The 15,673-nt window shown below is 41.9% G+C and overlaps 1 protein-coding gene across 2 annotated transcripts in view; it reads right to left on the bottom strand.

Moving 5' to 3' along the window:
- The window catches only part of LOC106918001 (putative E3 ubiquitin-protein ligase HERC1), a 47,891-nt gene that overhangs the window by 19,984 nt on the left and 12,234 nt on the right, over positions 1-15,673 (bottom strand). For both annotated transcript variants that reach the window (XM_014987401.2, XM_088010888.1), the window contains 29 exons: positions 14,910-15,035; positions 14,346-14,570; positions 13,990-14,142; positions 13,264-13,396; positions 12,929-13,132; positions 12,608-12,829; positions 12,078-12,251; positions 11,832-11,946; positions 11,398-11,515; positions 11,088-11,289; positions 10,696-10,996; positions 10,552-10,600; positions 10,412-10,457; positions 9,874-10,124; positions 9,399-9,596; positions 9,169-9,289; positions 7,878-8,118; positions 7,628-7,782; positions 7,364-7,513; positions 7,192-7,289; positions 6,966-7,061; positions 6,501-6,668; positions 6,175-6,414; positions 5,995-6,078; positions 5,447-5,666; positions 3,977-4,259; positions 2,886-3,649; positions 2,213-2,426; positions 1,375-1,544 (listed from right to left, as the gene is read on the bottom strand). In XM_014987401.2, coding sequence (XP_014842887.2) covers positions 1,375-1,544; positions 2,213-2,426; positions 2,886-3,649; positions 3,977-4,259; positions 5,447-5,666; positions 5,995-6,078; positions 6,175-6,414; positions 6,501-6,668; positions 6,966-7,061; positions 7,192-7,289; positions 7,364-7,513; positions 7,628-7,782; positions 7,878-8,118; positions 9,169-9,289; positions 9,399-9,596; positions 9,874-10,124; positions 10,412-10,457; positions 10,552-10,600; positions 10,696-10,996; positions 11,088-11,289; positions 11,398-11,515; positions 11,832-11,946; positions 12,078-12,251; positions 12,608-12,829; positions 12,929-13,132; positions 13,264-13,396; positions 13,990-14,142; positions 14,346-14,570; positions 14,910-15,035 — 5,521 coding nt within the window. The remainder of the gene's footprint in view (positions 1-1,374; positions 1,545-2,212; positions 2,427-2,885; positions 3,650-3,976; positions 4,260-5,446; positions 5,667-5,994; positions 6,079-6,174; positions 6,415-6,500; positions 6,669-6,965; positions 7,062-7,191; positions 7,290-7,363; positions 7,514-7,627; positions 7,783-7,877; positions 8,119-9,168; positions 9,290-9,398; positions 9,597-9,873; positions 10,125-10,411; positions 10,458-10,551; positions 10,601-10,695; positions 10,997-11,087; positions 11,290-11,397; positions 11,516-11,831; positions 11,947-12,077; positions 12,252-12,607; positions 12,830-12,928; positions 13,133-13,263; positions 13,397-13,989; positions 14,143-14,345; positions 14,571-14,909; positions 15,036-15,673) is intronic.

The raw sequence follows: 15,673 nt of genomic DNA, 5'->3' as shown, positions 1-15,673 counted from the left end.
ACATTTTTAAAGTGCTTTCCAGGTAAGCTTTTTCCTTGATAATTCAAACTAAAAATCACCTTGTCTGTTGATTCTGTCCCATCTTGAAGGGCAAATATTACCAGGGTGTAGAGACAAAGTTTCAACCCAGAAAATAACCTAAAGCTGAGGGATAGTTAATGATGATGATGATGATGATGATGATGACGAGGATGATGATGGTGATAGGATTTCCAGGCAGTCAGGAACGATCCACAGAGACAATTGAATAAATACTTGAGAGAGTAAGGTTTTTAGGTAAGCAAATCCACATTTGTATGCAGTTTTGTTATCAAATGAAATGTTTAATTGCTTTATCTAAACAATTACATTTGAATTTTAACTATCTGCAACATCAACATGAATGGTGTGACAGCTCATGTTTCATATTATTGTTTTAACAGATACATTTTCACCAAAAGGTTCAAAACACGGTCTAATTATTTGTACAAAAGAGAGTTTTGACTACCTTCAGTTGTGGCCGCCATGTTTTACGCATCGGAGCGGCTTTGCTGGTCAGAACCAGGGCGCAAGTTATCTGAATGGTGCCATAATTTTAGTGTTTATGAATTTTTATTTCTCACAAGCAGCAATGGCTGAGGTAAATTACGAGCAGATCAAGCCACCCTCTTTTAAATCCATGGACAGTGTGTCGGTCTGCTAGGTCTCCAAGTTATGGCTGTCAGACAACATTTTACCTGTCTTGTTTAAAATGGGCAAACTGCCTTTTTAAAATTGCCGTATTAACTGGGAATCAAGTGATCTACTCTGCCATAACTACTGTTGTCTCGTGTGGATGTAACACAATGCTATTCGTAAATAAGGTCATTGTTTTTAGACAACTTTTGTCTGCATGCTCGGTTGATTTTTGGTTTCCTTCATTTTATTTTTTTTTGCTTCTTTTTGAAAAATTTGCATAACTGTCACTCTTCAGACAACTAACAGTGAAAAAAACATTAAAAATGATAATATATGCCCTTCAAGATTTGAAGCAGAGAAGTTTTCAGTCTTTTCTAAAATAGTTCAAAATGACCACAACATAACTGACGATGACAAACATGTGCCATTCAAGCATGTCGGTGTATGCATGCCTTTATGTGGCAATAGCGGATCAAAACACATGCTGTTTTGAGCAGCAGGTTTGCTGTGACCAGTGACCAAACATTTAAGACCATGCAAAAGACATTATTCAGTTAGTTTATTCTAATCTGCTTTACACCTCATTATAGGATAGAACATAATATAAAGCTGGATCCTACATGCAAAAGTGTGCATCGGTAACGTTACATCAGGATAACTTTCTTAATATAGATCGATGTTGGCCCAACTATCCCTACTTCCTGGACTCGCTCTTACCCAGGCTGCTTCTGGCCTGCGTGCTGCAGGGACCAGGCTCCATGAAGCTGGTCTGCTGCTCTGTGAAGGCATCACACGCAGCAGGGCTCGCAAAGCTGAAGCACGGGGACAGCAAAGGGGGGGCGCTATCCAGGCCCGTAAGTGTAGGGAACCGAGTTAGCAACACGTGCCTGGAGGAGGTGAGAATATAGTATATGCAGTAACAACAAAGTGGAAGCTTTGAATCTTCATGTGTGCCCTGTACTTGATGTTTCATTTCATCTGCTTCTCCATTTTAAAGATGCCTAAAAATGAAATAATCGAAGGTGGTTTCACTACAAATAGTTGGCATTTTAGTTAGGCTATTTTTTTTTATTTTTTTTATTATTGTCTCACAACGTGATTAAGCTTAGAAATCCCAGAAAGGGCAACACTTAGATTTAGCCTACTCCTGCTAGAAAGATCAAACATTTTCTGGAGTCACTTTTAGGACATTGAATCAGCGCCAAAACTCTTAACTGAAAAAAAAAAACAAAAAAAAAAAAACACTGACATTACAGTCAGTTGGCCGGGTTAGAAGAACAAGCAGATACAGCTGCAGGCTTGGTTAAAGACGGAGCAGGTACAGCCTCTTAATCTCTTGAAATCAACAGCACAACCTAGTCTAACTCACCCACTCCCTGGACCTCAGAATAGCAGCTGCTGCCAAACGATTCTGGTCTGCAGTGATCAGTAACAACGGAAACCCTAAATGTGGTGCTTGTTACAATTTACTGAACAACCAATTTTGTGCAAACTCCTGAAGCAAATATTAAACCAAATTCAGTTCATCTTTATTTATATGCTGTTCAATACTTACTGGAGGAGGCTGATGGGAAGGAAAGGATTAAAACTTTCAAGTCCATCCGCCTGCAGGTTTGTTGGCAAAGAAGATGCCAAGTCGTTACTGGAAGAGGAGGCAGAGACTCGGTTCGATTGGCCAAAGATGGCGGTGCCCTCTGAACCAGCACTGTACAATGACACTGAGCTAGAGGACTTGGAGATGGACTGAGAAGACAAGTGACGCCCTGGTTCTGAAAATAAAAGATGATGACGTAGTGTCAGTAAGACTTGAGCAATCTAAGAAAAAGTCATAACTCTTGCAAACATACAGATTATATCTTCAGACAAAATCTTGAAGTTATGCAAGAGGAATTTCTCACAAAATAGTTGAATTTTGGAATATTGTTGAGTTTGTGTTTTAAAAATGTACCAATAAATAAACTACCAAACATTTTAAGTAGACCAACTATAATTTTGTTTAAGTTACTTCTTAACGTTCCTCCCACTAAATAAATGTACTTCGTATGTTAAGAGGTAAGAATCGTCTTTTTTTCATGTAAGAGTTTTTGGCTTTTTACACATTACCAGAAATAGCGTAGGGTGGCGTAGTGCGGTCTTTGTCACCGCACTGGACGTGGGAACTACAGTCTAAAATGAATTCGATAAACTAAAATGTCAGCTTTCTGGCTAACAAACATCCATCCAGGTACCTTTGCGTTCTTTGTCCTCCTGCAGTCTGCTCAGGGCTCCCTTGTATATCATGACCTGGGCTCTCTCCAAATCAGCAAGAGAGACTGTTTGCTTGATAGGACAAGGCCTTACTGCCCACTTCACCATGCTCTGCACCACGTACTGCAGCACTGATCTGAGCTCGGCGTGCTCGTCCCATTGTTTACTTTTTGCTTTGGCCTGGTCGGGGACGGGGCTGTGCTGAGGAATCACAGGGGAGTTTGGAGGCTCCTGCTTGGACACCAGAAGCAAATCTGACAACTTCTCGCAGGTGAAGAAAACCGTCAGGCATTTTAAGCCTCCAATCAGAAGATACGAGACCCTGACTGCTCTCATTTCAAGCGCAAAGGCATCCATTTTCAAAGTCTGAGACGTCGGTATAGGTTGAGCTGAGCCGGGCGACTCCTCAGGGTCCGCCGGCTTTGCAGGAGGAGGGTCCGTCTCAGCATTCTGCTCCTTGAACTTCTTCCTTTCGTGTTCAGTCAGCCATCTTCCACCATCTGAAAAGTCTTCGTCCAGGGAGCCCCGTTTCTCTTCCTCCTTTAGTACTTCCTCTGAGTATTTCCTCCTGGGAGGTAGATACGGCCCCTGCCAGCCCTCCTCCTCCAGCAGCCTCATCAAATATATCAAATCCAACAACACCGCCGGCTTGACTCCTCCGAGGCGCGAGACGTCACAGCAGGATACATCGCACGGCTCCAGCGAGATGATGGGAGTGTCGCTGGGTGACCAAGAAGTCATGGAGCTTAGTTATTAGGAAGGATTGGAAGAAGCCACAGATACAGCATGGAGTGACACCAGGACGAATTCAACGAGGATTAATGTTTCAAGAATGAGGAGGGAGAAGCAAGGAGAAAGTAAGATCAGGGATCAAATGATGAAGATAATGTAAAATGTTAGACAAAAAACAAAATGAAAAAATGCTAAGAAATTAATCAGAGTAAAGATGCTAAAAGGACTGAGGTGACAACAAATAAAAAATGCTTGGTGAAAATAATTATTGTAACAAAAAAACATATGTGAACACACTTAATTATAAGTTTGAAGATAAAAGAGTGAAATTTTGTGATACCTGACGGACAGATCTGTTTCCTCCCACTGAAGCTTTGCTAGGGAGCTTCCTTTTTTCAAGACCCCGAGCATAATGGCTCTGCGGCCACTTGGCTTGTGCAGGCACAGACCTCCAGCACGGAGGCCACTGTCCACCCCACCGATCACAGCCAGCGCCGGCCACACCTCGACGCAGAGAGCGGTCAGCTTGGCCTCTGACAGGATGTGACGATGGGCGGCGGGTTTCCCCGTCTCTTCGCCTGAGACGTCTTTGTCTTCCATCTCAGTCTGGGGGGGACTGACGCCTGTAGGAACAATTAAACACAGAGTAGATCAGATTAAAGAATATGTTCTTTGTGCCAACATCTTTTAAAGGGAAACTGGAGATCATAATCGATTCAGTACAGCAGTTTTCAGTGAACAACATCTAAACGAAGCATCATATCCACACATCAGTCATCATCTGTTCTTTATGCCAGCTATTTATGTTAAGCGACAGATCTCAGCAATAACATTAAACTTTGACATTTCAGTATATATATACTGTATATATATATATATATATTTTTTTTTTACGAAAGCAATTATGACAATAGGTGTCTCTGAATAGAACGACATATTCTCTCAACTATTGTTTTTTTTTTTAGAGTTTATTAACTTTTCTTGAGGTAGCAGTGAACATGAGAATGAGACTGGACATTGAGCTTTCACTGGAAAAATTTGATTTGAGTACAAAACTCCTGATATTTGTGTTTAGTTTTCCATCTGTGAGCTTTATAGAAATCAAAGTCTATTTTCATTTTCATTTCTTGCAAAACTGCATTGTAGCCAATGCATGTTCCTTTACTAATTTAACAAGTCTGGGTATTCCCTTGTAATGACTTCTGATGAAAAAAAAAAAAAAAAAAAGACTGTATTGGGTGCTGCAGTTCCCAGTAAGTCTGCAATGTGACCATGCGCTTGCTGAGCTCAGGTGATGTAAGGTGTATAAAAACATCCTCACCAGAAGCAGGAAAATACATTTTCTTACAACCAGCAGAAGGTATCAAGTCAGATTTACATTTGAAAATAAATAATAGAGCTGCACATGAAGAAAGACCGTGTACTGGCAGAACTTTATAAAAGCCTGTTTTCAACATTGTTTAAAAGATAAAAATATTAAGAACAGCATTTTCAAGTTTTGTTCAGGCACATTGCCTCTACCGAACGGCACACGTGGATGAGACACTGTCTTTTTTAAATTTGCATGAGAAGTCAAACCTCCCTGTGTGAACTTTGTCACTGTGTGAACTGATTGAGCCGAAGCAACAGGAAAGGGAACAAAAAGACTTTAAACATCAGCTGTAAGCCACAATTTCCCGGGGTTTAAATCTGCAATTACACTGTTTGTGACAGCTAAAAAGACTTAAATATTAAGCAAATTCAGAATTAGATACTTTTCTGACATGATGGACGAAATTTCACTAAAGCAGAGTAACTAACTGTGCCTAACCTAAGCCCTTAAAGTCGTCTTCTCTCAGGATGACACCAATGAGCTCCAAATGGGAATGAATGTATTGGTTAATGAGGGAGGACCAGTGATCACACTGATGGAGCCGACGCAGGAGGTGCACTGTGGACTCCAGCAGCACGGTGGTCCGAGGGCTGCAGAGAGGCTCTCCGGGCAGAAGATTACTGGGCATGCCTCTCATTTGCAGGTCACGCAGAGCCACCTGTGATCAGCACAGAAATACCAACAACACTTTGTTGTCACTAACATTTACTGAACAGTACAAAAGTAGTGCCATTTTTTTTTATTATTATTCTTTTCAAATGAGCTGGACATTTTTATAGTCTTAAAAAGTCTTTTTAATCACATTTTTCTACTTGTTGAAAAGGTTTCTCAGTCATTATATGATTCATTTCAAGAACAGTCAACGCGACGTAAATGTGGGAGGCAAAATAAGATAAATTAATACAAATATTATTAATAATAATGAACAATTATGTGTTTTTGTGTCATCATTTCCTAAAAGATGACAGTTCAGTGTAGTTTAGTACCTTCTCTCCAGGATTACTGCTGTAGAACAAAACACACGGGTAAAGTTCAGAGGCTACAACGCCCTCAAACGCCAGCTTTGGCTCCTATAAAAAAATATATATCTGAGTAACTTAACAAGCAGGAAAAAGCAAGGTGATTGAAAAGAAATTTATGAACACAGAATTATTATACGATTAAACCTTATCATTCTTTGCAAAAGATATAGTATGGGCTTCCATGTCCAGGATGCAGGTGATGGTGTCGCCCTGGGTGAAGGAGGGAAGCGTTCGGACCAGCTCCCCGCCGTGGTACAGGTTGCCACTGTAAGCCCGATACAGCCACATGTCCGTGGTGGTGTGGTGGTTGTGATCTCTGACCGGCCAGCGTGAAACACCGATACATGTGCCCTCGTTTCCTCTGTTCTCTTTGGTAATGTAAAACTGTGGAGGCAAAACGGACGACACACGTTGAATAACGGCGTCAGGATAAAATCTGCTCACTGGTCGGTTAAAAGATTTACTTTTACCTTCCAAATGAAGCACCCAGAGGTAATGCCAGTGGTTGCCAGACCGTAGCCTTTTCCGACCGAACCGTGCGACAGGATGTTCCCGCTCTCCAAAGAACAGCACACTATCTTGTCTGGGTCAAAGGAGAAATCTCCAATGGGGATACATTCATCAAGATTGCCAGGACTCTGCAGAAGAAAACAGATACAAAGTAAAACAACATACAATAAGCAAGAAAGAAGGCACATGGCAGTAAAACGGACAATGAAGCTATACGTGCAGAGCTAAGAATGAATAGATTCCATCATTTAGAATGCATTTTAAACAAGATTCACTCCTTTGAAGAGTGCAAATCTTTAAAGGACATATTTTACTCCCTATTATGAGCAACGAATAAATAAATAAAAACACTGAAAACTACATTGCAACATTGTAATTTAAAGGGCAGACTTCAATCAAACACGTGTATTAAAAAGTGCTTATACCGCCGTCTCTTTTTCAATCGTCTCTTCATAGCTTCGCTCCGCATGTGGCTCCTCCCACATGTACACAGACAAAAGCTGGAAGAGCTGTTCGACGATCTAAAAGACAAGAATCAGTCGACATCACAGCTTATGAGAACATCCAACAAGCATTTCCTGAAGAGACTTCAATATTATGCCGAGTTAGTTCGGCTGCATCTTTTTAATCAACATTTTGTTTTCAACGTACCTGCTGAATCTGAACCGGGTCGGAACAAGCGGGTAAAAGCCTTTCCAAGACGTGGAATGCCAACAGCTTAGTGCGGAAATTCTGGAAGCATAGAGATCCTACAGAGAACAGAGTGGTGTCATGACGCACTGCGACCAACATGGATTCCGGTTAATATTTTTCAATGACGCACCTGAAGGGCACTTGGGTGAAATAATGGCCATGAGTGGTTCGATCCATTTGACGAAGGTGGAAAGTCTTTCCATTACTCTCAACGACAAGACTCGCCGCAGAAACACCAACAAATCGGCAAGCTGAGATTCAGTCACCTTGCTGCTTTCTACTAAAAACCAGCAAGCAGAAATGCTCAAGAGAGGTTATATCTAAAGCAGACTATATGTGATTTGACGGTGCTTTAACTTGCAAGAATTGGTTTCCTATTTTTAATTTGCCTCACCAAGTTTTGTGCTCCTGCTGTTGGAGTCCAGATCGGCTGCTAATCTCTCCGCTGTCTGTTGTTGGTGGAGATTTTGCAGGATGTTCAAAAGCTGCTCACACATGACCTCCATTAGAGCATGGGATACTTCCAAAGGTAGAGAATCCTCACAGGAGCTTTGGGATCGACACGACACAAAGTAAAAGACGAATACCGGTGACGGTTTAGGAACGTTTTTTTTTTTTTTTTTTCAAGCTTCAGAGTCTCTCACCTTGCAGCTACTGTCAGTATCTGAAGCAGGCGGGCGCAGGCTAGTTTGACCGCACCGCTGAGAAGCATCGATCCAGAGGTAGATGCAGCCAACCAGCCCTGGTTCATCAGTGCACAGCTGTTGTTGGTCAGCATGGAGAGGATTTCCAGGATGCCACATTTGATAATCAGCACCAGATCCACAGGTTGGTAACAAAAATTCAGTGCAAACATGGTGGCCAGGAGGAGGTGCTGGGAAGATCCTGAGAAAAAAAACAAAAAACACAACAGGTTTTAATTTCAGCTCCCGGAGGAAAAACTCCTAAATGAAAACTTGGTGTGTCACCCTAAAGTCCACCTGAGGGATTTTTTTTTTTTTTTTTTTTTTTTGCTTTAGGTTATGGTTACATTTGGAAATGTTTCTGTAAAGTCCTAAATTTGGCTAATAAAAATGTGGTTGCTAACAAATTCAAGAAAGTATTTACTACAGGTTGCACTTAAAAAAGCAGACAGGATCAGGTTTTTCACAGGCAACTGCAGCTGTACGTTTCTGTTCACCTTCCTTTCTTGCACTCTGCGACTCGCACAAACACACACGGGTATAAATGCTCACTGTGCTCCCGCCAATAGGATTTTGCAGCCTTCAGCCTTTTACAGACGTGTTAGAATAACAGTCAGGGCAAAAGAAATAAAAAAAAAATAAAAAAAAACAGAGGCATCTATAAAGCTAAAAAATATAATGACCCATTGAAAAATAATTTAATTTAATTTCCCATGGGAAATTGAATTAAAATGCAGCAAGACAACTGCATTTAACTTTCATATAGTTCATTTATACAGCACCAATTCACAACATGCTTTCTCAAGGTACTTTATACAAAAAAAAAGGTAATTTCAACATGATCATACATACATTTCAACTGATTCTAGTTTTCAAACAATGGAGTCAATTCCAGTTGAGTATTTAGATTGGCTAAAAAGTTTTACTTTTATTGAAAGAAACCCAGCAGATTGTTTTGGAGTCATTGTCTTGCAGCGTTCACAACTCCTGGACGAGCACAAAGGGACAGCGAACACTCACCTGAAAACAGTCTGTATGCAAATGCTAAACATACTTTTTATGTTCAAAATTGTTTTATTGTTCTGATCAAATATTCTAATCTTCCTCATAGTGTCAATAAAAGTAGAGTACTTGATGGCGGGGGTCCTTGCTCAGTTGATTCCACTTCCGGTACCGTTTTCTTACTACTTTATTCTTACTAATAATACTACTACATTTACTATTTAAATATGAAACAAACTATACTGGATACCTGGATGGGCCTTTTCCAACTGGACTCTCAGTCTGAGAACATGCACCACTTGCTGGTAAAAGGTATGGGCTGCAGATTTGAGTGCTCTCTTTGTCTCCACAGAAGCTGCATTAGTCCCACACTGGGTTGACATAGGAAGAGAGGATGAGATTAAAAATGTTGCTATTCAAGTAAATCTTCAGATACCCAAAGCGAACACAACATTTGAGGTGGTAAGTTTAAGACTGCACCATGTAATGCTGGGTCTCGTAATTGGCTCCTGAGTGAGATCCGATGATTTGCGTTCCCAAGGCAAAACATCCAGACAGGAACTGGAGCTGCACGGACTGCAGCAAAGCAGGAAAGTGCAGGGAGACGGAGGATCGAGTGTTCTTCTCTTCCATCTTAGACAGGAAGGCAGACATCTGACATAAGGCCTCCAGACGCATCTGATCAGAAAAGCAGAGGTAGGCGTTAGCTGTAACTTACAATCTTACAGCACTTCAAGCCTACTTCGGCTCCTGCGTGTGCATCTCATTCGCAGGGATTGTGTGGGTGTGTGAAAGCATAACTGATATTTTACAGCATGTAAATGCAGCAGAAACACTCGGACACAGGGTGGCTGCCTTTAATCGTCACAGTGAAACAGAATCACGCCTTAAAACCATTCACAGAGGGCTTATATTGTGGTAGAGACAAAAAAAAAAAAAAAAAAATCTCACTCACCTCAGCTCGCTGTTGCTGGTGCATTATGGCTAAAGTGATGGATTTCGGATCTGCCTGCCCACAACTCTGTATGCCAAGAAAGGTCGGAGAGGAAGGTGGGAGGGTCAAGCCTCCACAGGTGAAGTGAAACACCTGGTGAAGAATAGGCAAAGTGTTGTCGCTGCTGCGGGACAAGGAGCCGCCCGGGCTGATGCACTGCCGCAAGCGATCCCAAGCTTCTTTCATTATCCCCAAGGAACACAAAGGTAAACCTGAAGTGGACAGAACAAAAGTATTACCAAAGGTTTACATACACTCATCATTTGGGGGCTTTTAACTACTCATCTCGGTGTTTGTTTGTTTTAGAGTTGAAAAAGCAATGCAAATGTTTCAAATTAGGTGATTGTATAATGTATTTATAAGATTCAACCACATCCTACAACAATTTTCCGACCAAGCTTAGAAGAGATTATCCTGTCTGACGACACCTTCTGCACTTTAAAGCAGAATTTCAACGAAATCATGTTCAGACGTTCAGACTTAAAAATTCTCCACTCACCCATTTTATTTGCAGAAGACCCAGGGGGGTTCTTGGACAGGTCAAACTAAATCATATGGAAAACAACAAACAACTGAAGTAATAAGAAATATCAGAAGATAATGGGGGGTGGGGGGGTATTCTCCCAGCAGACAGCTTACCTGCTTTCTCCCATGAAGAGACACAGTGAAAGACTCTGGCGATGACCTCCTGAAGGAGGAAGGGATGATGCAGACGCTTACTTATCCAAGAAGCATTAAAAACACACACATACACGCACACACACTGCACAGTGCAAACTCTACCTTGCAACAGTATTCACAGCTTGGTTATCTTCCTCTTCACTCGGCTCTATCCAAGCAGGCCTGACTCCCAGCAGAAGGAAGAGGCATCGGGATATCACCAGCTGGCAGGCGGCAGGAAACGACAGACCTTCATCTGACTCACAACGATTTTCCCACTGTTGTTTGGGATCCGGCTGCGTCTCCGGACTGACCGGGCTCTCCATGCTGCTGGGGAGGGTGGAAGTGCCAAATGACTCATAGACCGTCACATTCTGCTGCACTTGCATGGCCTCCCGTGTGGCCATGAATGATTCCAGGACTTCTGCAGAGGTAGAAAACATTCGGGATTGCGGTCAGTGTACCGTGTGATTGTGCAGGTTGAGCAAGGAGAAAAAGCAATAATGAGTCCGGACCTGACAAGTACATTCGACTGCTGCTAAATCGGTCATCTTCCGTCAGCTCTTCATGGTTGTGGTTCGCAGTCGGAGTCGGGGGCACTTGCACCTCCCGGTTGCAGTAACCTACCGGCTGATGCTCGTGATCTTTTCCGACTTGCTCCATGGACATGCTCGGCTCTTCACTGTCAGCATCGGGACTTTGAGGAGACTGAGAGTTCTGCATTACACCGGAAAGAAAATACACATATTTATATATTTTTTTTCTTTTGTAGATTTAAAAGATTTTGCATCAGTTCATATTGTAGCGAATTTTTAGTAATTGTACCTGTTTGGTGGAGTCTTGCCTCTGAGACATTTTTGGAGCATTTTTAAGAGCCAGAAGAGAGCTTCTTAGTTTAAAAACCGTTTCATAGACCTCAAACAGCATCTCAGAAGGTTCATGTCTGCTTCAATAAAAGTGGATAAATGGAGAATGTCAACAGATTGCTTTGTAAGCTCCTCATTGCACATTAAAGCGGAGCTACCTGTGGATAAACACAACACTTCAAACGTGAACTGAAGAAGGAAAGGCTTAGTGTGATTTAATGTCAGACACTGAAAAAATGTTTTAAATATTGGCTAAGCGGTCAAGTCACTGATCAGATAGAGACTCTGCATCACCAAATGATATAACCGACATCCATACAGTCATTCACCACACGTCATCACCAAAATTGTGTTTGGTAAGTACACTGATATATGTGGAGTTATCTGACTCACCTGTCCTGCCAGCAGGCCTCATTCTGCAGCCCCGTGTGTTTCAGGAGAGCAGCCAGGCTGCAGCGGCAGACGATGGGCAGCAGGTAATCCTCAGAAGAACCTCCATCTTCCCATTCTGCTCTCACAGAAAACACAAATGAGTTGCAATAGCGTTAAAAAAAAAAATCAATCAATCAAAATCCTGATTCGTATTACATAAATAAGAATAAATTTAGACAAAATAAAGATACGCACGAGTAAGATTACCTTTACTGAGAGCGTACTCCTCCATCTTCCACCACATGACGCCTGCGAGTCCCCTGGTGGAGCCCAGGGCCAGCTCCAGTAAAGTCCGGGAGTCCTCAGTTAGATTTAGCTCCATCTGCCGGGCGTCGCTGTTGCCCAGCAACACAACCTCGGTCAGCCAAGCCATGGTGGAGTCTGCAGGAGACCGTATCACTTAACCCATTTTTGAAAAGCACAACTTGCATCAGCATTTACAGCCGACACCTCTCACTGGTATGAAAATTTAATGGACATCTGAAACATTTAGGGGCATCACTTAGAACGTCTGAGACGCCTCATAGTATAAGAGAGGTACATCACATAAAGAAGCTGATTTGCAGAAAATTCTGTACTACCACTACTTCTTTATTTTCTAAGTTGAAGGATTTGTTGTTTAAACAAACAGATTGTAGGGACATTCATTTAAATAAAACAAATGATGAAACAACATGTGCTCTGCGCAAATTATGCATTAAAAAAAAAACTGAAGAATAAGTTCAATAGTTTCCTACCAAGCTGTTCAAAGTCCATCTCCAGACCATTCCTGAGGAGGACGTTCGATAACCACGTCTCTGACATTTTCTCATGGAGGGAAGGCGGTGGGCCTTGCACCATACCGCCGAGGCACCGTCCAACGGCCAGCGCAACAGACCGCTCCAGGTCCAGTATCCAAACCCATCTGCACTCCTCCTCCTGTTGCTCCTTTCCAAGGTTTGGGCTTTCCTCGCTTTTTTCTACAAGATAACCCCTCTCTTTATTAAACTAGATATATATGTATCAACTGAAATGACAGAGAAACCTATAGACATGAAGTAAAGGGTCACTGAACTGACCAGAGGAAGCTTTCTGAGCCTCTACTCCCAGTTCTTGATCCTCCAGGAGGGACGTCTCAGGCAGCAGGCTGTTCAGATCATTCAGGTGCTCCAACAACGACATCAAATGGTTCAGTAGAGGCTGAACGGTGTCCAGTGGCAGCAGCAGCAAGGAGTACATCATCTGGCACAGCAAGCTGCCCGCGACCGAATGGTACAACACAACTGGGGCCAAAGGTGAGACAAAAGAGGATTAAAGTCATTTAGCACACGACACCTACTGTGAAAAGAGAAAGAGTTCTAACACCAAATCGAATAAGCTTCAACAACAAACTTGGTATTGCTATTATTCTTACTATGCAGCTTTTTAATTATCTGTTTGTCATGGGAGCTCTTTTTCAGCAGCTTAGTGGATCTCTTGAGAGTCTCCGTGGCGCAGGGAAGCAGCAGGTAAAGATGCTCACGCAGCAAGGTTACGCTGCCGTCATCCTGCCAGCAGCAGAAAGAACCGCACTGTAATCCAAATGCAATAAGCGGATAACAAAAATAAAAACGACAATGCTTTATCCAAGACAACTGGGCAAAAATATATATATATATATATATGAGCATTTCTGGATGTTTATTCCAGTAACACTGGCCATCTGAAATGTACACATACTGAGCAATATGTGTTTAACTTCTGGCCATTAACTATAAACTCAAACTTGCAACCTACCAGGGAGGACTGATGATACAGCTTCAGTAAGTTTTAAAACCAAGGATTAGATGCACAAGTTTGAATTTAATGTGGATCCCCAATGTGTTAAAATTAGACGTAAAGGTTCAAATATGTACATGCAAGTCAACTAACATTTGAGGTAAATGTTACAAAGTAGCGTTTTGACCACAAACGTTTGAGAGTGATCAACAAACCCTTGCCATAATTCTATAAAATAAAATTGCATTTCGCACCTACAAAAGGTACAGTAACCCTTTAAATGGTCAAAGTTTGAAAATAATTTATATCCACTAGGCTTATGCAAACTTCTGGAACAGCAACTTTTTGTTGTTTTGACTGCCTGACTGATTTAGTTTCTTACCTCAGGACTGGACTGAATGTAGCAGTGGGCGAGCAGGTGTTTGTGAAGTCCTGACAGCAGCTGGTGGAACTGAGAAGGAGGATCATTTTGTCCCTCTCCACCTCCACACAGCTGTTTATCACTGTTTTTCTCCAGTTCTCCAAACTGCTGCTCCTGTATGAACACACGTAGGCAGACGCGCGGCAAAACCACTGCCACATTACTGCACTTACGTTGCAGTTTTCACAAAACTTATTTCAACTAAAAGATTGGTACGTAAAGAGTAGTGTCCCTTACTACATTACTGTAACTACCAGCACTACATTTCGTGATTTAAGTTCTACACACACACACACACGAGGTCCTTGAATTCGTACCGTATAGAAGCCGATGCTGAGCAGCAGCGTTCTCAGCAGGACCTCCGCCAGGTGCAGCGGGTCGTAGGCATCAACTGAGCTGGAGGAGGATGGAGGTCGGCCCGATGCAGCGGGCGTCAGCGGCGGTCCGAGGCCCGTCACCTCTCCGAAATTGCTGTAACCTAGCAGAGAAGCTACATGGCTCTGATCCTGGAGGCTGCTGAGGACCATGTCTAGCTGCAGCCGCTTTGAACAGACACAGGAAGGCATGTAGAGGAGCAATAGTTTTCACGGTTACATATTTTTGCATTGTTCTAGCATTCTTTCACACGTCCAGCCAAGCAACACTCCAAATTGATAAAGTGGTTAGAGAATCTCCAACTGTATCAAGCCAGATAGCAAAAAAAAAAAAAAAATGATTGAAGAAGCTCAACCATTATTTTCCTCCATATCTCCAGAGATGACATAATAAAAATATGTCGTGTTCATTTGTATTGAACGCTGTTTTCGCGGATACCCCAAAATAAAATGATGACTATACACCCAATAAATAAATAAATGATTCATTATGATACTTATACATACCTGGCCTTTGGAGAGAATATTTAAACTCTGTGGGCCTTGGGGAAGGAGGGAGAGGAGCAGCTCAGTTCGTTCCCTGAGAGGAGGCAGCAGCAGGGAGGCACCAATGAACAGTGTGTTTAAAACTGCCTGTGTAGCGCCAGAAATAGCCCAACAAGAAAAGACAAAACATCCAATATTATCATTAACTGCATGCAACAAAAACTGTAAATTTAAAAGCACAAAAACCTCTCAGCAAAGATGCTGCACAAGCCAAAATCTGGCCTATGCAGGGTATTTGAAACGTGGCCTCTGACGTGGGATATTAGCAGGATATCTTTTGGCTGCTGTAAGAAGTGAGGCACTACCACTAATAGATGCTTTAAGCTTATCAGAAACATTTTTAACCACTGTTTAATGGTCTGCTCCTTCTAATGTTTAAAAAGAAACTAGGTATGGCGAATATGCCTCCATTGGAAAATTAAAATTACAATATTGATGGGCATTAACTCACTTTTCTTTTTCTTTCCGTTACATATTACCTCTCCTCTCTGTGAGATTTAGTATGTCAGTCACTACAACTATACATCTAGTAAGGGGCATTAAGGGCAGTTAGTTCATCCAACAGAGTAAACATGTTATTGATATGCAGTTTGAATCCATAACATAATCTCTTTGGCTACGGATGTCAAAGACGTTTTCTTTTTCTTTTTTTTTTTGCAATGTTCTACTCACTGATACTGTAATGAAAATATTGGGCATCTCTAATCTATACTGAAAACTATATA

The sequence above is a fragment of the Poecilia mexicana genome, unplaced genomic scaffold (genome assembly GCF_051168715.1).
Source record: "Poecilia mexicana isolate PSO_F unplaced genomic scaffold, ASM5116871v1 scaffold_12, whole genome shotgun sequence".
NCBI classification, from domain to species: domain Eukaryota; kingdom Metazoa; phylum Chordata; class Actinopteri; order Cyprinodontiformes; family Poeciliidae; genus Poecilia; species Poecilia mexicana.
Note: the sequence above shows the minus strand (reverse complement) of the source record. Positions and strands in the feature narration are given on the sequence as shown.